This window comes from Pristis pectinata, chromosome 18, assembly GCF_009764475.1.
Source record: "Pristis pectinata isolate sPriPec2 chromosome 18, sPriPec2.1.pri, whole genome shotgun sequence".
NCBI lineage: Eukaryota > Metazoa > Chordata > Chondrichthyes > Rhinopristiformes > Pristidae > Pristis > Pristis pectinata.
Genome location: NC_067422.1, coordinates 7,214,535 through 7,238,703, shown reverse-complemented (window position 1 = coordinate 7,238,703; position 24,169 = coordinate 7,214,535). Strand labels below are relative to the sequence as shown.

At 38.9% G+C, this 24,169-nt stretch overlaps 1 protein-coding gene across 1 annotated transcript in view; it reads left to right on the top strand.

Moving 5' to 3' along the window:
* Positions 1–24,169, top strand: part of pcyt2 (phosphate cytidylyltransferase 2, ethanolamine) — a 45,577-nt gene that overhangs the window by 15,662 nt on the left and 5,746 nt on the right. The window contains exons 2-10 of the mRNA XM_052033270.1: positions 1,219–1,307; positions 2,845–3,006; positions 3,235–3,301; positions 9,049–9,133; positions 10,805–10,849; positions 21,379–21,517; positions 21,620–21,702; positions 22,387–22,464; positions 22,580–22,645. Coding sequence (XP_051889230.1) covers positions 1,219–1,307; positions 2,845–3,006; positions 3,235–3,301; positions 9,049–9,133; positions 10,805–10,849; positions 21,379–21,517; positions 21,620–21,702; positions 22,387–22,464; positions 22,580–22,645 — 814 coding nt within the window. The remainder of the gene's footprint in view (positions 1–1,218; positions 1,308–2,844; positions 3,007–3,234; positions 3,302–9,048; positions 9,134–10,804; positions 10,850–21,378; positions 21,518–21,619; positions 21,703–22,386; positions 22,465–22,579; positions 22,646–24,169) is intronic.

Sequence of the window (24,169 nt, the reverse complement as noted above, 5' to 3'; positions counted from 1 at the left end):
GTAGAAAGGAAATAATAGAGTAAGTTACACTTTTTAAATCTGTGTATGCTTTAATGTTTTTAATTATTTTGTGTTCTTAAATTTTGTTACTTGAAACTTTTGTTTAAAAATATTAATGTTTCTGAATGTCAGGGGCATTTAGTAGCACTGAAATATCTTGACAGTTTTGGCAGGTGGCTGATTCAGGGACGATACTGTTGCTGCTGCTCCTCCTCAGGGCCTTACCTCTTGGGTCCAGTCAAACTTGGCCAGTGTGATCAGCTGTATGGAGCTGGACTTTGCAAGTTCAGACCTTGGGAGATGCACCATTAACTCTTAACACACAAAGCTTCTTTCCACATTAGAATGTTCATTTCTTAATCCATTGGTTTAATCAGCACACTGCCTTTTGGGTGCGCACATTTTCTAGGTTAAAGAATGGTGTCAGTTGCCCTACATTCACATAGTTCTTAAGTTCAATGAACAGAGATTTCAAGATTTGTGCAGAGCACTGATCATTGGAGTCATAGAGACACAGCATGGAAACCAGCCCTTCAGCCCACGATTTGTGCCACCATCAACCACTCATTTACACCAGTCCTAGCATTCGATCAGACCTCCCAGATTCTATCATTCACCTACATGCTAGGGGCAGTTTTCATTGGCAAAAACTAATCTTCATATCTTTGGGATGTTGGAAGAAAGCAAAGCACCTGGAGGAATCCCACGTAGTCTTAGGGAGCATGTGCAACTCCACACAGACAGCACCTGAAGTCAGGATTGAACCTGGATCTCTGGTGCTGCAAGGCAGCAGCTCTACCAGCTGCTCCACAGTGCTGCTCATGGACTAAATCTTCAATTTTCCCTGTTTCCTTTTCCTTCTTTGCTCCCTCCCACTTTATGTTCCATCCTCTTTGATCAATGGATTAGTTTGCAGCAGTATAGTCAATATTCCTTGAGAAGGAAATACTGATTTAGCAATTCTTGCTGCTAATGAAGTAGTGCTAATGAGGAGTACCTCAATTTATGATTCAACCATGTCTTCATTATTTTTTTGAATATTTGGAAGAATAGCATTATCACTGAGAGCATTGTAAGTGAGTCAGTATTATGTGATTTTAAAGTTGTTGTGAGCTCCCTGTGAACTATCTTAACCTAAAGAAAAGACGTGACAAACTGCTCTGTACATATTTTATTAATGTGGAGGATCTTATAGTAATATATTTATCCGTGTTTCAGCTATGACATGGTGCATTATGGACACTCCAACCAACTGAGGCAAGCCCGTTCTATGGGTGATTATCTTATTGTAGGAGTACACACAGATGGTAAGTTGCAAAGGAAATCACTCCTGATGCATTAGATATCATTACTCAGTTTTTGTTATTTGAACAACTTGAGTTTCACACCCAGTCTTGAACTATCACAACACTTCCTAGCACTGTAAAAGAGAAATGAAAACTTACTTATAAAATGACAGTGATCTGAACTAATGATCGTACGCAAAACATCTCTGATAATGTTACTAATTGTGCCATCTAGACATTTCTCTTTGTGATTAAAGCGTAGAAAATTTGTAATGCAGCATGTGCCTTTATAGAAAACTGATAGGTGACTTCCTCAATGATCATTCTTCCCCCATTCCCAAACCTTCCTAAAGTTGGGTATGTTCTTTGTATCACTCTGACTTTTGTGTGAATGATGATTTCAGAAGCCTTCTTGACCACAGGAAATTGGGAATTATGTGCATTCTTCCACAGGGACATGGGTGGAAACCCTTATGGAGGGAGAGGGTTTGGTTCTGTTCTCTTGAAAGAGAAAGTGCTTTATATAGCACCTTCCATGAGTTCTGAATGTCCCAATGTGTTTTATAGCCACTTAACCACTTTTTGAAGCACAATCAGCCTTTAAGAAACATGTCAGTTGTACACAGCAAAAGCACACATAGCAATAAAATAGTTATCAGAGAAATTGTTTAACTGTTATTGATTGAGGGATAGATACCAGTCATAGAATCATGGAGAGAGATATCACAAAACAGGTCCTTTGGCCCATGGAGTCCATGCAGACCATCAAATATCCATACCTATTTTATTCTTCCCCAACTCCACCCCCACCAGTTTCTACCATTCACCTACTCACTAAGGGCAATTTACAATGGCTAATTAACCTAGTATCTTGCACTGTTTTGCGATGTGGAAGGAAACTCACAGTCACGGGGAGAATTTGCAAATTCCACACAGCAGCATCAGAGGTTAGGATTGAACCCAGGTCACTGGAGCTCTGCAGCAGCAGTTCTACTAGTTGTATGACCATGCTGCCCACTATGTCCTCTATGACTCAAGCTTGTCCTCCAGCGCTTTGTTATCCTTCCAGTCTGCCCTGTGTGTAAACCAAGATGTAAACAAGGAGTAAGGGAAGAAATAAAAGGGAAAATAATGGGGAATCAAAAGTGAAGCAGAGTATATGAAGAAAAAAGTGGATGGGGATAGGAAGAGAACTAGTTTAAAAAGTAACAGAAGCAGAGTTGTTTATCCTATTTGCTGTTTCTTGCCTATCAACCAATTCTCAGTCCATGCCAGTATATTGCTCCCAATCTTATGTGTTCTAATTTTGCAAATTAAATTCAAAATTTTATATTAAAATTAAGTTTATTTTTTCAAATTGGGAACTATTTGCCAATTTTATATTACACTTTACCATATGTATGACCTTTCTAATATATTAAATGCTCATTTGGTAATTAGAAGATATAATTTGTAAACTTTATAATTTATAATTAATTTATTTCTTTTCACTCCCATTTTAAGAACAAAAGGAAGTTTAAGAAAACTAATAATTGAATCCTTCTTGATCTGTTTTCAGAGGAAGTGTCCAAGCACAAAGGTCCACCTGTATTTACACAAGAGGAACGTTACAAGATGGTCCGTGCAATCAAGTGGGTTGATGAGGTCATCGAGGGAGCACCATATGTAACAACACTTGAAACTCTGGATAAATACAACTGTGATTTCTGTGTCCATGGAGGTATGTTGTATCAAATAATCTGAAGCAAAAATTGTCAATTTCTCTAATGTGTAGCGGTGTAATATTGATAGACTATTTAATTTATCTGTATGTTTGAAACTAGTTACATTTTCCATCAGGCTTCAATAGAACCATTAATTGCAGGCCAAGTTCTTGAGATATTTTGTTCTGTTGCTTTCCTATAGTCTGGTGGCAATTTATATTTTTCCTTTAATGTTTGCTTTGTAGATGATATTACTTTGACTGCTGATGGAAAGGATACATATGAAGAAGTAAAGAAGGCAGGCAGATACAGGTAACAGTACTAAGAACACAATTCCACTACTTTCCTATTTTATTAGAAATGTATTGTTGTTCTTTCATTGTTGCTTGATCTAAATCCTGGAACTCTCGGCCTAACAATATTATGGGAGTACCTTCACCTGAACGACTGCATAGAATCAAGAAGGTGGTTTATCATTACTACCTTAAAGGATGGGCAATAAATGATGGCTTTACTGGTGATGCTTATGTTCCAAAAAAATAAATAGTGTTGGCATATCTTGTGATGAATTGCAAGTGTTGTAAGCTGTTAAATCTATGTAAATTTATGCATAAATGCAAATCAGAATGGAAAAAATTCATCAACATGAGTATCTGACATAAAAATACTGTTTTTATTAACAATCGAATCTTAACATAATAATAAACATTATGTACTCACCAAGTGAAACGTACAAGAATCTTAAGGGTCTTGGCAGAGTGTAGTTATCTTCTTGTGCAAGATTCCAAAATTAGAGACCACTTTCTCAAATTACGTACTCACCCATTTAAGACACAGGTGAGGTGAATTTTTTTTTTCTGAGCTTTGGAACTCCTATCAAACCTAGCCTCTTTTGCCAGCTTGAAAAATCTTCAAGTAGACATTGTCAAGTTTGTAAATCAACGGGAGTAGTGCATTGTTTGCTGGGGCTGTTGAGGAGAGTTTATACTAAAACAACGGTGTCACAGTGCAGAATAATGCTAAGGGGACTTAAAATGTTAAAAGAGCAAGCCTAAAGGCTTTGTATCTTAATGTGTGGAGCATTACATAAGGTGGATGAATTAATCATGAAAACAGATATGAACAGGTAAGATATAATTGGGATCACAGACCCATGCCTGCAGGAAGACTGAGGATGGGAATTGAACTTATCTTGTGATGAGGAATATTTAGGAAGGGGGGCAAAAAGGAAGAGGAGGTACTGTAGTGTTGCTGGTTAAAGAAGAGATTAATGCAATAATGAGGAAGGTTATTAGCTCAGATAATGTGAACTCTATGTGGGTAGAGCTATGAAATACATAGGGGCAGAAAATGCTAATGGGTGTTGTATATAGACCTCTGAACAGTAGAGGTGATATTAGGGCTGGTATAATACAGGAAACTAGAGGCGCATGCAGTAAGGAAACAACTATAATCGAGGGTGACTTTAAACTGCACACAAATTGGCCTAACCAAATTAACAACAATACTGTGAAGAAGGAGTTCTTGGAGTGCTTACAAGATGGTTTTCTGGACTAATACATTGAGGAACCAGCTAGAGAATAGGCCATCCTAGACTGGGTATTATGTACATCCCTGGGTAACAAACGGGCTTCCTTGTTATGGATATCCATAAGTTTATTTTGTCCATAAGTCAGAAAATATACAAAAAAATCACTCAATATTGGTAACCATGCCTTCACAATATTGTAATGAATGGCATCAGAAACACGTAAGATTGATAAGAAAGAACAATTACAAAAGTGGAGAGAGAGAAAGAGAAGAAACTATTCTGCAATTTGTAGGAAAGAATGTATGTACATTTGTTGGAATTTTGAATTTAATAATATTATTGGAGCTCATTCCTATGTAGTGGTGTCCATGAGTCAGGTGTTTATAACCCTGGGACAGACTGTAATTAATTAATTAGCAATCTTGTTACCAGAGGCCCCTTGGGAAGGAGTGATCATCATGTGATAGATTTCTTTATTAAGATGGAGAGTGACTTAGTTGATTCTGAGGCCAGGATCCTGAATTTAAATAAAGGAATCTGTGATGGTATGAGGCGAGAGTTAGCTAAGGTAGATTGGGCAACATTGGTGATCAGGTTGATGGTGGTTTGGCAATGTCAAACATTTAAGGAATGGGCAGATGAACTACAACGATTTTTCATCCCTGTCAGATACACAGATAAAACAGTTATTGGATTAACCATGACTAATGTGGGAAATTAGGAATCCAAGGATGATAAAAATAAATTGCAGGGGAGGCTACAGACCAAGTGCTGGTAAATGGGATTAGGATAGATGGGTACTTGATGGTCAGCATGGACAGTGTGGGCCTAACAGCCTATTTCTACATCGAATGATTCTGTGACTGTTTATTTGGCCCAAAAAAGCAGCAAACCTGTGAGTGAGAATTGTTTAAAATTCTGCAGAGGACCAGGGGATTAACTATGAGGGAAAATAGAGTATGAAAGTAAGATTTGCGGGGAAGATAATAATTTGACCATAAGATCCTAGAGATATGTGAAGTGAATAAGATTAGTAAGAATAAATGTAGACCCCTCCCAGTCAGGAAAGGGAAATTTATAACGGGGAACAAAAAAATCACAGACCAATTGACAGATATAATCTCGCAGAAATGTTAGGAAACTTGTGGCCTCTGAGATAGGGGAACTGAAAGGAATCAGTATCAGTTGGGAATTGATGTTAGGGATTAAAGGCTGAGAAATCCTCTATGCCCAGTAGTCTGCCTTCAAGAATACTTAAGGCCCTAGAAATAGTAGATGCTTTGGTGGTTATTTTCTAATATTTTTTCTTTTTCAATCTTTTTATTGAATTTCAAATTAATTCAAATTGATATACATAACATTAATAATTATACATATGATACAAAGAGATCGGGATAACAATAATAACAGTATTTATACTAAAATATGTAATCTAGACCGTTTTTTCTAATATTCTATAGTTTCTGGATGAGTTCCTACAGATTTGAAGGTAGCTAATGTAACCTCATATTTTAGAAAGCAGAGAAAAAGAAAATGAAATTATACACCATTTAGCTTGACATAGGTGGTGAGGGAAATGCTAGAGTCCATTATTAAAGATGCAGTAACAAAGCATTTGGAAAACAGTGACATGTGAAAGTTGGCACGGATTTATGAAAGGATAACGTGCTTGACAAATTTACTGGAATTTTTTTTGAGGAAGTTACTAGTAGAATAGATGGGGGTGAACCAGTGGGCATGGTATATCTGGACTTCCAGAAGGCTTTCGACAAGGTCCCACATGAAAGATTAATGTGCAAACATAAAACGCATTGGATTTGAGCTAATTTCCTGATGTGGATAGAGAACTGGTTGGCAGAGGGGAAACAGAAGATGAATAAGTGAGTCCTTTTCTGAGTGACAGGTAATGACTCGATTGCAGGATTGAGCTCTTGAACCACAGCTATTGTGTATTTTCATGCAATTTTGAAGGAAACCATTTCGCCCCTTGATGCTAAGTCTCGGAGCAATCCTATCAATCCATACCCTTCCTTTTTTTCCTGTAACTTCTTCTCCCACACATGCCCATTAACACCCTCCTGATTCTTCTACCACCCACCTGCATTAAAGGTAATGTACAATAACCAATTAACCTACCAACCAGTACATCTTTGGAATGCAGGAGGAACTAAAGCACCAAAAGGAAATCCATGGGGTCGTAGGGAGAACGGCAAATTTCACACTGACAACATCGGAGGTCAGGATTGAACCTGCAGCACCATTGTGTTGCCAGTGTAATATCTTCAAGTTTATGGATTGCACAAAGCTGAGTGGGAATGCAAGCAGAAAGGCTCCAGTGTGATTTGGATATATAAATGGTGATAGACTGGGAAAATATTGATGTACAAAGGGATGCACCTATCAGTGATTGCAAATGTGCAGGTGGAAGGCAAATGGTATGTTGGCCTAAATTGCAAAAGGTTTTCAGTTGGGAGCACAGATGTCTTACTACAGTTGTGCAAGGCCTTGGTGAGACCTCACCTGGAATATTGTGTACAGTTTAAGTCTCCTTGCCTAAAAAAGGATGTTCTTACCATTAGAGATTCACTAGACTGATTCCTGGGATTGCAGGACTGGCATATGAGGAGAAATTGGTTTGGTTAAGCCTGTATTCGTTGAAGCATGTGTAGAAGAATGAAAGGAGATCTCATAGAAAAAAAACTCTGGCTGGGCTAGATAGACTCAGTACAGTTTATGGCTATTTTGATATTTTATGTCTTCCAAATTTCCTGAATGATGGTTTTGTCACTGGTAATCGACTCTGAAATAATGTACCTCATTAAGTGGCAATGTAGTAGACTTTGAACGTAGCATTGGCACTCTGTTCCGTAGGGTGAAGTGCTATTAAGGGACAAAACTGCTTCCTGAATGTTGTCATCCATGTCCTCAGAGTTTATTTATTGTCCAGGTGCATTGTCAACAATGAGCAAGGTTTTATTGTCCAGATTATACACTATATAATTCAATTAAGGGGAGACACGTGACATGATATAAGCTTGGAAGAGCAGCACCTATCCAAGTTTTTTTTCCTGGATTGCCACAGCATTGGAAGATTGACCTTTGAATATCCCTTTAGAGTCCACAAGGTTCTCTTAATCCAGATAAGAGAAGCTTAACTTTGCACTCAATATTAGTATTGCCACCAAGGAGAAGAATAAGGTGATCTTTAGATATCAAGATCACTATGCATGAAGGCATTCTTTTCCAAAACAGACCCATTTCATCCATGTTAAACACTTGTTCAGGATAACAGCCACCTTCATCGATGATTTGTTTCAGCTCCATTGGAAAATTTTATGCACTTGCTGCTTTCCTTACATGACAAATATTATGTGCATATGCATGCTTCTTGAAACATTCAAACCAGCCTTGAATATATTGGCACTTTAAAAGTTCCAAAATTGCCCCCTCCCCTACTTCACATACTTCCAAGTGTTTCCATTAACAATCATGCTTTTCCAAGGATCATTCTCAGACACAGACACATGCAGCTGTTCTGATCTTCTAACTACATACCTAACCCTTTTTCTATTCTCTCCATTGTAACATCTCTACCCTTTATAAACACATAATGCACTTCCAGAGTTAACATTTTTCTACACCTCGGAGGGGTCTACTTCCAATAGCCAATTTTGTCAATGTGTGTGTGTGTGTGTGTGTGTGTGTGTGTGTTTAATATATATAAATATATAATATACACAATGCTATGTGCCAACAGCAATCTATTTTAGTTCAGCTATCCAGTCTACTGGATAGGAATCTTTGTTGACACAGATCTCCCAGGATTTAAATTGCTGATATCAAAGTTACCTTTCTCTGTCCCCTAATGTAAGGAAATTGTTTTTTAAAGTGTGAAAAGCATTCTATATCAAGGACATGTACCCCAAAGAATCAATTGTACTACAGCAAAAAATCATAAATCAAATGTAAATTGAGGGATGCCTCTATATAGTGCCTTGCCAAAATTGGACATTGATCCATAGAAGGAGATAGAACATATGAGCAAAAATTAGAAAAAGGAATAAATTTTAAGTGCACAGAGAGGTGGAGAGGTTTCACAAAGGAAGTCTAGAGCTTAGAGGCTAAGTAACTGTGGACACAGCAGCCAAAGGTAACAAGATTAAAATCAGCCAAACATGAATTTTGTCCAATGTCACAGAAATGGGGAGCAACAAAACCATGGAGAGAGTTGAAAACAAGGATGGGAATTTTAAAATGAAGCTGTTGATTAGGATGAATTGTCAGTCAACAGGCACTGGGGTCATGTTTGAATGGAACGGTGCAAATTAAGACATGAGCAGCAGTGTTATTGATGGGCCCAAATTTCTGGAATGTTGTAGATGGAATTCAGCCAGAAGGATGTTGGAATAATCAAGGGTAGAGGTAGCAAACACACAGATGAGTGTTTCAGCAGCAAATAAGCTGAGGGAGTCCTTAATATATAACGGCTAATTGAATGACAGTTCACATTTCTTTTAAAATCTTTCAGAGAATGTAAACGTACACAAGGTGTTTCTACTACTGATCTGGTTGGTCGAATGCTCCTCCTGACTAAAGCTCATCATAGCAACATTGTGAGTAAACTATATAATTTCATATTTTATTCTTATAAAGGAAGGAACCTGAATCCATCTGTAGTTATTAAGTTTGACCTTGCACATTTAAATTGTGAAATCTTGTGGGATGTTCAATCATAATATGCTAAAACTAAGTAACAGAATTGCTTTAATTGGATGTTATTAGGAAAAAAAATAAACCATTTAATGGTGTATTTACCTATATCTTGTTGGCGGATTTTATGGAGGGACATAAAGTAGGACTGAATGAATAGCAGACTGTTCAGCCATCTGATATGAGCTTAACCAATCTGTATCTTAACTCTATATAACCACCTTTTCCCCATGCTTGTCAATATTGCATTTGCTTTAAAATTGATTTCTTTTCCTATGCATGAAAAAGTTGAATACAATTATATGGAGTAGTTCTAATTGCCAGATGGTTTTGATATCATAAAGTAATATAATTTACATTAATCAAACAGGCTTGAAGAGGAAAGCCCAGGCCAAAATATCACAAATGTAAAAATGTTCCAGATTAATTATTATTAAATATTTTAGCCAATTACTATTTATTCAGTAAAATAAAATCTTCTGCAAAGTGTGGCTGTCAGTACTGTGCTAATGTTAACACATATTGACAAATGTTACAGAGTCTAGCTTTGGAATCTCAGCAAATTAGTATGATTTTTCCATACTTGTGCAACAAAATTGTAATGGGGCTGGTAGCAAATCAAATTCTGTCCTGTTTTCACCTGATCCACATCAAGGGGAAACGATAAATGGACCAGTCTCTTTAAGGGAAGGGTGAATTGGAGATAACAAGAAAATGATATGAGGAGAGTGATTCATTTATTCTATTTTGATTCATGTGTTCAAAGAGTGCAGATAGGGTGATGTTAGCATCTATCTGGTTAATTCTAATTATTCTGGGCTTTTCCCTCCATTGATCTAGCTGAAAACTTGATCAGATTATACTCAGGAGGAGGAAAGAGGGATAGTATTATTGTTTCTGTTACAAAGGGTGCTTAAAGTAAAATTAGGACGTTAATGACCTGCACAATTCTGAATATTGGGATTACATCATAAAGTTTTATGAATTCAAATGTTAAAATGATGCCACCTGCTGTTCAGCTGGAGATTTTATTGCAATTGGGATAATTTAAAATGTTCTCGTTTAATTATTGAACATTTGAGAAGTTATTCAATTGTTTGTGTGTTTCGGATATGTTAATAAATAAACTTAACTGTGTGACAGGCCACACCCCTTTTGAACAGTAATTTCCATTTTGTTCTCATCTGTGGTTCAGCCCCAATGTTTTTTTACTAAACATTTAAAAAGCCTTCCCATTTAAAATTGATCCATGTAGAAGCCTGCCTATTCTTTTCATGATGAATTATTTTATATCCAGAAGTTTAATCTTGAGTTAAAACTTAAATGACTCTTACGGCCTTGGATTGAATTGCTCCTAATTGATTCTCCTATCAGATTTTAAATTAATGCTGCTTTCAGTTGGACATCATCTGTAGAGAGTGAAAGGATTAATGCTTTGGGTTGATAACCTTCAGGAATGGGAGCAAATAAAATGCTTTGGTTAATTAAATGAAAGTGTTAAAAATTAGTTTTAATAGTATAAAATTATACCTTTTTAAAATTAAAAAAAAACTGTTTTCTCTGACTCTCTGCAGGAAAAAAATTCAGACTACCAGGAGCACACTGACAACTTTGGCAAGGTATCATTTAAGTTATGTTTCTTATTCCCTGGAAGTATTTTTTCATGTGTTTTCATTTTTTATATATAAACGATAATCATAAATCCATGAACATTCTATCAAAATGGAATAGCAACTTACTTAAACCTTTTAAAATTCCAATCATCGTGAAACTGTCCAAACTCAAATAAAACAACCAATGTAATGCCCTGTTCATGTTATTAACTGCTATGAAGTCTAATTAGTTTAAGGATCTGTTAAATATTTGTTAGTGAGTTAATTACAAATAAAAATTAGTGTTACTACATTTTAAAGATGTTCCTCTGTTCTGCAATGCAAAATAGCAATTCAGTGAAAACCAAAAGAAAGAAAACAGGTAATTGGAGTGATAAGCACAGGAAAACTCAAACACTTTACAGTGCTGCTGAAAGCTTGTTCACAAGTGACGTGCTGTAGAGAATTTTATCAGATCAAGTATTGCTTCATGCCTCTGATGTTACCAGTAGGCCAAATATTAATTTATTTTAATGTTTATAATAAATTAGTAGCAAATTGAATCTAAGTTGTATAAATAATCAGGATTATTAATGATAGAAATATTGGCTTAAAATGTTTGTGTTTTCCCATAAATTTCTTTTGTATTTGTCTACAACATTTTGGAATAAGTTAATATTCATTTCATATTTTTCATGTCACACAGTTCTTTACTAAATCAAAGTCTGAAATAAGATGGATGAGCCTTAATTGTTGTTTACTGGACTTTGCCCCATCAGATGACGTGTAATGATGTTTTTCAAAATCATACATTCCAATCAGGTTCCAAAGTATAGAGTCAGAGAGTAATACAACAGATAAACAGGCCCTTTGGTTCAGTTCATCTATGCCAACCAAGGTGCCTATCTGAACTAATTCCATTCGCCTGTAACACACAAAATGCTGGAGGAATTCAGCGGTTCAGGCAGCATATACAGGGGGAAATAAACAGTCGGCGTTTCAAGTCCATAGATCCCTCAAAGTTTCCACGCAAGTTGATAGGGCAGTTAAGAAGGCGTATGGTGTGCTGGCGTTCATTAGTCAGGGGATTGAGTTCAAGAGCTGTGAGGTAATGTTGCACCTCTATAAAACTCTGGTTAGACCACACCGAGTATTGTGTTCAGTTCTGGTCACCTCATTATAGGAAGGATGTGGAAGCTTTAGAGAGGGTGCAGAGGAGATTTACCAGAATGCTGTCTAGATTAGAGAACATGTCTTTTGAGGAAAGATTGAGCGAGCTTGGGCTTTTCTCTTTGGAGCGATGCAGGATGAGAGGCGACTTGATAGAGGTGTATAAGATTATGAGGGGCATAGATAGAGTGGACAGCCAGCACCTTTTCCCCGGGGGCAGCAATGGCCAATACCAGAGGACATCAGTTTAAGGTCAGAGGAGGAAAGTTTAGGGGAGATGTCAGAGATAGGTTTTTTACACAGAGAGTGTTGGGTGCCTAGAACACACTGCCCAGGGGTGGTAATAGAGGCTGATGCAATAGGGACATTTAAAAGACTCTTAGATAGGCACATGGATGTAAGAAAAATGAGGGTTATGGGCTGTGTAGGAGGGAAGGGTTAGATTGATCGTAGAGTAGGTTTATATTTTCGACACAGCTTTGTGGGCCAAAGAGCCTGAATTGTGCTGTAGTTTTTCTATGTTTCTATATAGGTCAGCACAACTGTGCTGTACTGTTCTATGTTTCGGGTCGAGACCCTTCATCAGGACTGGAAAGGAAGAGGGCAGAAGCCAGAATAAAAAAGTAGGGGGAGGAGCACAAGCTGGCAGGTGATAGATGAGTCCCGGTAAGAGGGGGGTAGGGGAGGGGGGGATGAAAGTGAATGATGTGAGAAGCTGAGAGGTGATAGGTGGAAGAGGCAAAGGGCTGAAGAAGAAAGAATCTGGTTGAAGAGAACAGTAGACCATGGAATAAAGGGAAGGACATGGGGAATGAGAGGGAGTTGAGGGCAGGTTATGGGGATGGGGGAGGGGTGAGGGGACCACAGAAATGAGGGAAAACAAAAGGGGAGGGGAAGGCAGGAAAAATGGGGAAACAGGGAGGGGTTACTGGAAGTTAGAGAAATTGATGTTGATGCTGTCAGGTTAGAGGCTACCAAGGTGGTGGTGTTCCTCCAACCTGCATCTGGCCTCAGTGTGGTAGTTGAGGAGGCCGTGGATAGACATGTCATTATGGGAGTGGGAAATGGAATTGAAGTGGCTGGCCACCGGGAGATCCTTGCTGTTGCGGCAGATGGAGCATTCACGTGCTTCGTTGAATGAGTTAGCAACGACTTGGACCTCGTTGAGTGTGTGCATACACAAGCATTCATTATCTTCATACTGCAGTTCGATGACAGACTTTGGAGTGATCTTGGTTCTGGAGTGAAGGTGACTTGGGTTGAACAGTTTCTCATTTGTCCTGTAGATTACCTTCATTTCAGCTTGTTTGGTGCAGCATTGCAGCAAGAAAGATTTCCTAATCATGATATAGCACTGAAACAGACCCTTTGGCCCATTATGTCCATGCTGATCATCAGGAACCCATTTACACTTATCCCATTTACCAGCATGTGCTGCCTTGGCTATTCATCCAGATACTTATTACATGTTGTGAGAGTACCTGCCTCCACCAGCTTCTCAGTGCATTCTGTGTGACAGTAGATTTCAGCCACCCTCTGGTGAAAAAAACATTTCCTCGGATCTCCTCTAGCCCTCATACTCCTTACCTTAAACCTGTGCCCTCTGATTTTAGGTGTTTCCGTTATGGGGGAAAATTTCTCACTAACCACCCTAGCTATGCTCCTCATAAACAAACCCAGCTGGACCACTCTCTCTTCATAACTGAAATGTTCCATCCCAGATAGCATCATGGTAAATCTTCTCTGCATCTTATCATGTCCTTCCTGTAGTGTGGTGACGAGAACTGCACACAGTATTCCAGCTGTGGCCACCCAATGTTTTATAAAGTTGTACCAAGACCTCTCCTCTTATATTCTATGCCCTGGCTAATAAGGTAAATATCCCCTATGCCGCCTTTACCAAGTTATCTACCAGTGCTGCCACCTTCAGGGATCCTTGGAGTTGTACACCAAGGTCCCTCTGTTCCTCAATACTCCCAATTTTTGTGTATTCCCCAAAATTACTTATCACTATCAAAAATACTAAATCACTAATATATATGACAAGAGCAAAGGTCCCAGCATCTATGGTCACAGATTTCCAATCACAAAAGCAACCCTCCACCCTCACCCTCTATCTCCCATTACCAAGACAACTTGGGATCCAAGTTACCAACTTGCCTTGGATCCCATGGGCTCTAACCTTTTGGGCCAACCTTCCATGAAGTCCAAGTCCATCAACCAATCTGCCTGTGTCTATATATTTTGATATTTATTCAAAAAAACCAATCAAGTTAATCAGATAGGTTCACCCACCAATAACACCATGCTATCTCTGATCAAGCCTTGCTTTTCTAAGTATAGAGTAATCCTATCCCACAGAGTTTTTCCAATAACTTTCCTGCCACTGACGTTAGTCTCACTGATCTGTAATTACCTGGCTTGTCCCAGCTGCCTTTTTTAAGATACTGCATTTGCTGTCTTCCAGTCATTTGGCACCTCACCCATGGCCTGCAAAGGTTTAAAAATCTTTGTTAGGGCCCCAGCAATATCCTTTCCTGCCTCCCTAACAACCTGGAATACATCTCATCATGCCCTAGGGATTGATCTATCTTTAAGACATCTAATACATCCTTTTTAGTGTTAACATAGTCTGGAATATCTCCATCCCTGACCCTGAAATTTGCAACTACAATGTTTTTCTCTTTAACATATACTGATGAGAAGTATTCATTTAAGACCTGATCCACATCCTTGAGCTCCGTGCACAGGTTGTCCCTTTGGTCTTTGATGGGCCCTACTGTTTCCCTGTTTAGCATCTTGCCATTAATGTATTCGGAAATTCCCGTGGCATTTTATTTAATCTGATTTCCCAGTGATATTTTGAGGCCCTTCTTTGCCCTCCTAATTCTTTTTTTAAATACCCACCCTATTCTTGAAGGACCTCACCTGTTTCCAGGACTCTATATCTGCCAAATATGTTTTTTTAAACCCTTGATGTCCCTTGACATACAGGGTTGTCTGGACTTGCCTTCCTAACCTTTCACCCTTACAGGAACTTGTTGGCCCTGAACTCTCAATATTTTACTTTTAAAAGCCCCCTACTTAACACAAGAAGTTGCTCCCAATCTACTTTTGCCAAGTCCTATCTTATGATATCGAAATCAGCCTTGCCCCAATTCAGGACCTTATTTTCCAGACCACTCGTATCCCTTTACTTAATTATAGTGTATCCCCTCATTTTGGAGGGGTTGCGTTCCTAGAAAACCGTCTGTATCACAATTTTCTGTAACACAAACCCTTTTTTTCCCCATTGAATGCCATGTTAAGAGTGGAGATGCTTTCCTACAGGAAGTTTTTCTCTCAACAGGGAATTCTGATTGTATTGTAGCCAGAAAAGGGTTGTTGTTTTAATTAACTAGAAATGAACATTAATTTGTTTGATGAAGTATTGTTGTACCAGTATCAATAAAAGAGATTCCCTTGTCAGTTTCCAAAGCAAATACCTTAAGTGGCCTCCCACTGTGAACTGGCAGCCTGTGAGGATTTCCTTTGGTAAACTAGTTCAGATTTCTATAATGTTGTGTGTTTTTTCACATAAATTCCTTAAGAGTGAATTGTTATTCTATATCTCAAGTTTTTTGGTAGTGATTTGTGAATTCCTTAAGAGCAAATTTCCATTACCTGAACATCCATAATGTTGGGATACACTGTACCTTCAAGCTTACAGAGTTATGGTCACTATCCCCAAATGCTCATCCACAAACTCTTCAACTACTTGCCCAATTTCACACCCTAACATTATATCCAGTCCTGCCCCTTCTCTAGCAGGACTATTTACACACCAGCTCAAAAAGCCCTCCAGAATGAACTTTAAAAATTCCATCCCTCCAGGCCTTTCACACTAAGATGATCCCAGCTAATACTGGAGAAGTTAAAATCCTCTACTACAATAACTCTATTGGTCTTATACTTCTCTATGATTTCCCTACATATCTGTTCCTCTATCTCCTGCTGACTGTTGGAAGGCTTGCAGTATCACTCCTCTTTTATTTCTAAACTCTACCCATATGGCCTCATCTGAAGAATCTTCCAGGACACTCCCTCTCATAACTGCTGTGATGGTCTCCTTAATCAATATTTCAATGCCCCCTCTTTTACTTCCTCCCCTATCTCACATGAAGCTTCTATACCCTGGAACGATGAGTTTCCAGAACTGCCTATCTATCAACAATGTCTGTGATTGCAACAATATCATATTCCCATGTGCTGATCAATTCTCTAAGTTTTTATTTGTGCTCTTTAAAAGAACTACTTGTGAAATAGTGGATGTATTGGTTTTCATTTTCAAAAAGAACTGGAGACAGAAAGCTGGAAACTACAAGCCTATTAGCTTGGCATCTGTCAAAGGAAAGACACTAGAAACTACTATAAAAAATGTAATAGCAGTGCACTTTTTTAAAAAAAATCAGGGTAATCAGGCAAAGTCAATATGGCTTAATGAAAAGGAAATTATGCTTAACCAATTTATTGGAGTTCTTTGAAGATTAATATGTGCTGTGAATAAAGGAGAACTGGTAGGTGTACTAAACCCTGAACGCTGGAAGGCATTTGATCTAACATTATTGGTGGAAATAAAACCTCATGGTGTAAGAGGTAGAAAGTGGGATGAGATCCTACAAAATGAGTTTAGGGAATTGGGCAAGGTTAAAAAGCAGGACCTCCAGGATCTTAATCTCACGGTTGTTTCTTGTGTCATATGCTACTGGGGGTAGAAACAGGAGGATAGGACAGATGAATGTGTGGCTCACCAGGAAGGGCTGAAAATCTGAAATGGGCTGGATCATGGCTACAAATGACAAAAGAACTTGAACCATGAAAGTGCTAGTTTCAAATCCTCTAATGGTAGGTTAACACAATTGTACCGGATTGATCCTGCAGCATCCTACCTATGAAAACATATGCTTATGGTGAAGTTTAAAGTTTCTTGGTGTGACTATGTTACCAAGCTATAGAATGGAAATCTTAATCAGGGATTACCACCATTTGGCTTGGAACTATTCCAAGAAATATCCCTGAGAGAAGAACCAAACAAAAGATGAAGGGGAGGAAGTCAGCGTAGTTGTTGCCTTACCATTCTAGTGCATTTCCTTGTAGCCTATGAAAATAATTCAAACAATTGCATAAAAATATTCTTATATTAACATGTCACCGGTCTGTTAAGAATGCTGTGGGAGACTTCAGGTCAAGACTTCTGTGGGTGTATGATGAATGCAGTGGTAAATTAGTTTATTATTGTCACGTGTACCAAGGTACGGTGAAAGACTTGTCTTGCCTACCGTCCATAGAGATCATAAGAACATAAGAAATAGGAGCAGGAGAAGACCACCTGACCCGTCGAGCCTGCTCTGCCATTCAATAAAATCATGACTGATCTGGCCGTACACTCAGCTCCACCTACCTGCCTTTTCCCCTTAACCCTTAGTTCCCCTACTATGCAAAAATCTATCTAACTGTGTCTTAAATATATTTAATGAGGTAGCCTCTACTGCTTCCCTGGGCAGAGAATTCCAGAGATTCATTACTCTCTGGGAAAAGTAGTTTCTCCTCATCTCCGTCCTAAATCTACTTCCCCAAATCTTGAGGCTATGTCCCCTAGTTCTAGTCTCACCTACCAGTGGAAACAACTTTCTTGCCTCTATCTTATCTATCAGTTCATTACAACAGTGCTTTGAGGTAGTACAAGGTAAAACAATAACAGAGTACAGAATAAAGTGTTGCAGTACAGAGAAAGTGCAGTGCAGGTAGACAGTAAGGTGCAAGGTCACAATGAGGTAGATTGTGAGGTCAAGAGTCCATTTTATCGTACAAGGGAACCAATAGTCTTATAACAGCAGGATAGAAGCATTCCTTGAGCCTGGTGGTACGTGATTTCAAGCTTTTGTATCTTCTGCCCGATGGGGGGGGGGGGGGGGGGGGGGGGGGTTGGTGGAAGAGAGAACATCCAGGGTGGGTGGGATCTTTGATTATGCTTGCTGCTTTACTGAGGCAGCGAGAAGTGTAGACAGAGTCCGTGGAGGGAAGGCTGGTTTCTATGATGTGCTGAGCTGTGTCCACAACTCTGCAGTCTCTTGCAATCATGGGCAGAGCAGTTGCTATACCAAGCCGGGATGCATCCTGATAGGATGCTTTCTATGGTGCATCAATAAAAAATTGGTGAGGGTCAACAGGGACATGCCAAATTTCTTTAGCCTCCTGAGGAAGAAGAGGGGCTGGTAAGCTTTGTTGGCCATGATGTCAACGTGGTTGGACCAGGACAGGCTATTGGTGATGTTCACTCTTAGGAACTTGAAGCTCTCAACCCTCTCGACCTTAGCACCATTGACAGGAGCATGTGCACCACCCCCTTCCTGAAGTCAGTGACCAGCTCTTTTGTTTTGCTGACATTGACAGAAAGGTTGTTGTCATAACACCATGTTACTAAGCTCTCTACCTCCTTACTGATGCCGAAGCCCGACACTGGGGCCCTTCCGGATCGGAAGCCCAACCCTACAGAGCACCCAGGGAGACAAGTCCTGATTGCTAAGGCTACCCTAGATGCCCCCACTTACCTACTAGGGCAGCCCATTTCTCTTCAGGACTTTCAGACCTGTATAGGAACAACAACTTGCCTTAAAGGCTAGCTGAATCCACTCCAGGTCTTCCAGGTCTGTCCTTACGCAGTCACTTACTTTCCAGTCCAGGTGGCTCCACTCCAGGACTGACCAGATGCAGCCACGTACCTCGGAATCGTGGTGAGAGGGCTGGGCTGTAGGTGCGGCTGAAACAGCATGGGTTCAAGTCCCCTCCCCCAGCACACTACTAGGTGACATCCAGGGCACTGAGAACAAAGTTGATGAACTAAGAGTGAGACCAACTTACCAAAGAGAACTGAGAGACTGCTGTGTGCTATGTCTCACCGAAACATGGTTTACACCTACTTCGCCTGACTGGGCCGTACTACCTGAGGGCTTTTCACTTCACCAGATGGACCATACAGCATCCTCAGGCAAAGTTAGAGGCGGAGCAGTCTTCTTCCTAATCAACACCTCGTGGTGCTCGGACATGACGGTCCTGGTGAGTTCCTGCTTACCAAGCCTGGAATATCTAATGGTGAAGTGTTGCCCATACTTCTTGCCACAGGAGTTCACTTCAGCTTTCCTGATAGCAGTCTACATCCCACCCCAGGCAGACGTGAAGCCTGCACTCAATGAACTATACTCTTTGGTCAACAGCTTTGAAACAGGATACCCTGAGTCCCTCCTCACTATTGTCGGTGACTTCAACCAGATCCACAGTCACCGCTGCAGATGTAAGATCAGTCTTCCGGAGAGTGAACCTGCGGAAAGCAACTGGCCCGGATTGTGTCCCTGGCTGTGTCCTTAGATCCTGTGCAGATCAGCTGACAGGGGTACTTGCAAACATTTTTAACCTCTCCCTGCTTCAATCTGAGGTTCCCACCTGCTTTAAGAAGACCACTGTCATCCCAGTACCTTAGGAAAACAAGGTACACATGCCTTAGTGACTACTGCCTGGTGGCTCTGACGTCCACCATCAAGAAGTGCTCTGAGAGGCTGGTCATGGCATGCATTAACTCCAGCCTCCCAGACAACCTCAACCCGTTGCAATTCGCCTATTGCTGAAACAGGTCTACAGCAGATGGTGTCTCCCTGGCCCTACACTCATCTCCGGAACATCTAGACAGTAAAGGCACCTATGTTAGACTATTGTTTATTGACTACATCTCTGCCTTCAGTACTGTAATTCCAAGCAAACTCATCTCCAAACTCCTAAACATGGGACTCAACACCTCCCTTTGCGACTGGATCCTTCACTTCCTGACTAACAGACCGCAATCAGTCAGGATAGGCAAAAACGTCACCACCACGATTATTCTCAACACTAGTGCCCCACAAGGCTGCGTCCTCAGCCAACTACTCTACTCATTATACACTCACAACTGTGTGGCCAGATTCTGCTCTAACTCCATCTACAAGTTTGCAGATGATACCACTGTAGTGGGCCATATCTTAAATAATGGTGAGTCTGAGTACAGGAAGGAGATAGAGAGCCTAGTAACATGGTGTCATGAGAACAACCTTTCCCTCAATGTCAGCTTAACAAAAGAGTTGGTCATTGACTTCAGGAAGGGGGGCGGTGCACATGCTCCTGTCTACATCAATGGTGTTGAGGTCAAGAGGGTTAAGAGTTTCAAGTTCCTATGAGTGAACGTCACCACGTTGACACTAGGGCCAAGAAAGTTCACCAGCGCCTCCTACTTCCTCAGGAGGCTAAAGAAATTTGGCATGTCCTCATTGACCCTCAACAAGTGCAGGCAGAAACTAGTTTATTATTGTTCATTCGTGGAAAAAATCTATTCTTAATTTACCTGAAAGCTGCAGGCTACCATTATTTATTTGATGTATAGTTTTGTTAAATCTTCTCAATTAAGTTTTAAAACAAAACAGTTCGCCAAATGACCTACCAAAATACAGCTACAAAGGTGGTAACATAAATAAAAACTTTCTGACATAGTCATATGCATTTATCCAGAGCATTAACTGCCCAATACAAAACTCTAGGTTTAGATTTCTTTCCGAGGGCTAAAAGCATTGCTTCGTCTTTCATGTTAAAATGAGTAACAATGTCCAGGACTGTGACATCTTCTACTTTGGAATTCTGTACAACTTTTCAAAAGTTGTTTAATGTTTCCTCCCTTTAATCACTACAAGTGGGGTCTAAGGAATTTCAAACTTCAGATCTTAGGTATTTGCAATCAATTTATTGCCATTCATTGTGGAGGGGAGAAAATATGTTTTTAATCATTTAGTCTTGTTCAAGTGGTATGTGGTCAGTTACAAATTGGAAATAATTCAAAAAATCTCCATAAAAATATGCAAGGGCAGGATTAAAGAAATGCTGTCAACTTGTTGAGCACATTCATAACACTATTTTCATCATCTTTAGAACCAAGGTCATATGCATTAGTTAAAGCAAAAGTTTAATACTCTTGGGGTTTTTTTTAGTTGAAATCTAGTCCACATTTATTGTGCTAGGTAATATCTTATTCCTGATATAGCAATCTGAAATCACCCTGTTTGGCGTTAAATTTTCTCAACTAGTTGATATGGAAACAAAAAACTGTCACATCACCTGGCTGCTTTTGGAATTCATGGGAAATATAGTGAACAATATTTCCAGTACAGTCTGCTTCCTCACTTCCCAGTGACCTGCTGAGAAATAGCTTTGTTTACCTTTCTACAAATGCATTTTAAAGGAAAATACGTGTCTGATCTAGGGATGTTTGCAGTTAACATTAATTTTACCTATCACTGCAAGTTTAATAAGTCTGGTTTTCTTTTTAAAAGGGTCCAAAAGGTCACAGCCCATGGACTGGAGTATCCCAGTTTTTACAGACATCTCAAAAAATCATTCAGTTTGCCTCTGGAAAAGAACCTCAGCCAAATGATACCATAATCTACGTGGCAGGAGCATTTGATTTGTTCCGTATCCTTACTGAGAATTAATTTTGTTCAGAGTTAAAGCATGCCTAACTTATGGACCGCAAAATAACTCTTATCGATTCTCATTCCTTTACAATTCATAAAGATATTGGTCACGTAGATTTTCTGGAAAGTGTCTACAAGTTAGCAGATAGGCCTTATGTTATTGTTGGTCTACATTTTGATCAGGTAAGTAATTTACTCAATTTAAATATGTATTTTTAAGAGCATGTTCCCAGGTCATTTGTCTTTTAAAGCTGTAATAAATTTATACATGGAAGTAAGCACTTCTACTGATGTGGATAGGTTTTATAGTGCTTACATTAATTTTTATTGTGCATCAGTTATATCATCTGTTTTAAGTACTGTAATCATACATTGGCCTTCAATTGATTATTCTGTTTTAAATTTAAATATCTTGTTTCAATATTTTGCCCTACATTACTTCAAATGTAGAAGTCATCTATGAACTCTTGTGACTGTAGAAGAAAATGGTAGGCTCGTGTAAAGGCAAATGCATAGTAAAATACATTATAAAATCTGTGGAACATTAGCCTGTGTTAACATACAGTTTTATTGACCTTCTACCAAGTGCATTGAATAGAAGGAAATTGATTGCATGATTAGACAGGAATTGTAATATGGATTAAGTCAATAAATTATGGGCGTGTTGCATGTTTTGCTACAACATGCTTTTCTCTTGAGTGTTCTTTGGCTCTTGTGATCATGCTTTATCAGTTCTGCTCAGCTAGCTTAGAGTAACCTAAGTGCTTACCTTCTGCCTCATGGACTTTAGTACTTGATTCTACTTGTATCCAGTCCAAGCTTGAAATTTGAGAATTAATAGTTTTATTAAAAACCTTGCTTTTGCAGGAAGTCAACCGATACAAAGGCAAGAATTACCCAATTATGAATGTGCATGAAAGAACTCTCAGTGTACTGGCCTGCAGAGTGAGTAGAGAGATTAGAGTATGAGATTTTTTTTAACTTGCATTCTAGATTTTAGCATTTGAAGAAGTTCTAAATTTTACTTACATATTTTTGTGTTTGTTATTTTCCTTTTCAGTATGTGTCCGAAGTAGTGATCGGAGCTCCTTATTCTGTGACTGCGGATTTGCTGGATCACTTCAAGGTATGATTATTTATATTGAGAATTGCATTATATTAAATTGACTTCATAATTTTCCACCTAATATTTTCTTCCCTCTACAACTTCATCAAGTTATGATAGCTGGTAGGTACCTTTTGGAAAATCTAGAGGGAATTGAGATAGATTAATTTTTTTGAAATGAAATTGCTTTCTTCCCCTCGGTGTGAACTTGTATATAATTTCTGTCCAAAATTATCAAAATCATATAAAATCATTTCCATTACACAAATACATCAAACAATATATCCTCCAATTCATCATGAGCAAAACTGTAGGAGAGATCCTTATATAAATTCAAAATGATTAATCTTAAAGTATAAAGAATAGCTTTTAATTCTTAACATGTTAGTGCACTTCATGATAACTGGCCAACTAAATAATCCCTACAACTTGTTTTGTCATCTATTTTAAAGGAAATTACCTGTACCCTCCCTCTTCTCGCTTCTTTATTTTTACGTCATGGTATTTCATTGTTAGAAATACTGATGGGCCACTAGAGGGCATGCAGTGAGAATTCTACAAATGTAATTATTGCTGTGACCAATGCTGCATTCTCTTCCCTGATCTCGTAACCAGATCTAATAATGATCTATTTCATCCCCAGAGATTCAAAAGTACTTGTGCTGCAGAAATAGAAATCAGATCCACCAATGAAAACTTGCTAAATTATTAACATTTGGTTTCTTTAACAATAAATGTATAATTGATATTTGCACTGCAGCACAGTATGAGGCAGGGGAAGAATAGAGAGCAAACTAAAGATTTTTTGTTACTTAATATATTAAACCACTTGGGGGAAAAAAATACATCCTTATTGAAACAAAGTACAGTGAGAGTATGGATTTATAGTGGTGATTCAGGAGTGGGTCTGATTATTGAACATAGATCCCACTTCATCAGATTCAAATAGCTTTAAAACCAGACCAAGACTGATGCTAGAGATCTAAATTATAACCAGAAAATTGTGGAAGCACTCAACAAAACAAACAACATCTGTGGACAGAATGATATAAAATTGTTTTATTTCTATGATTTTGTTTGTACCATTATTCTGATAAAGAAACACAGACCTGAAATGCACAAAGTTGATCTGGGCTGGAGTAGTGAACTGGCTTCATAATCCCTATAGGGATTAAAAAGAAACCAACCAGAATTTTTCTACTTGGCCACTTTCCGGCAGGTTTGTGTGATGTCCAAATTAGAATCTACTGTGATACCTTGTGTAGTTAAATAGTATGCCAGTAGTTACTGACATAGGTGACTAACAGCCATTTAAGAATCATAAATAAACTGTGCAGAGTTTGCACTTTCTCCTTACCACTACATGGGTTTCCTCCAGTTGTTTCAGTTTCCTCCAATGTCCTGTGCTAGTAGGTCAATTGGCTGTTGTACATTATCCCTTAGTATAGGTTAATGGCTAAAAGAATCAAGGGGAGTTCATGGGCATTTGTGAGAAAGAATAAGATGGGAAATAAGTACAGGGAAATAAAGAAGGGGAGAATAGGA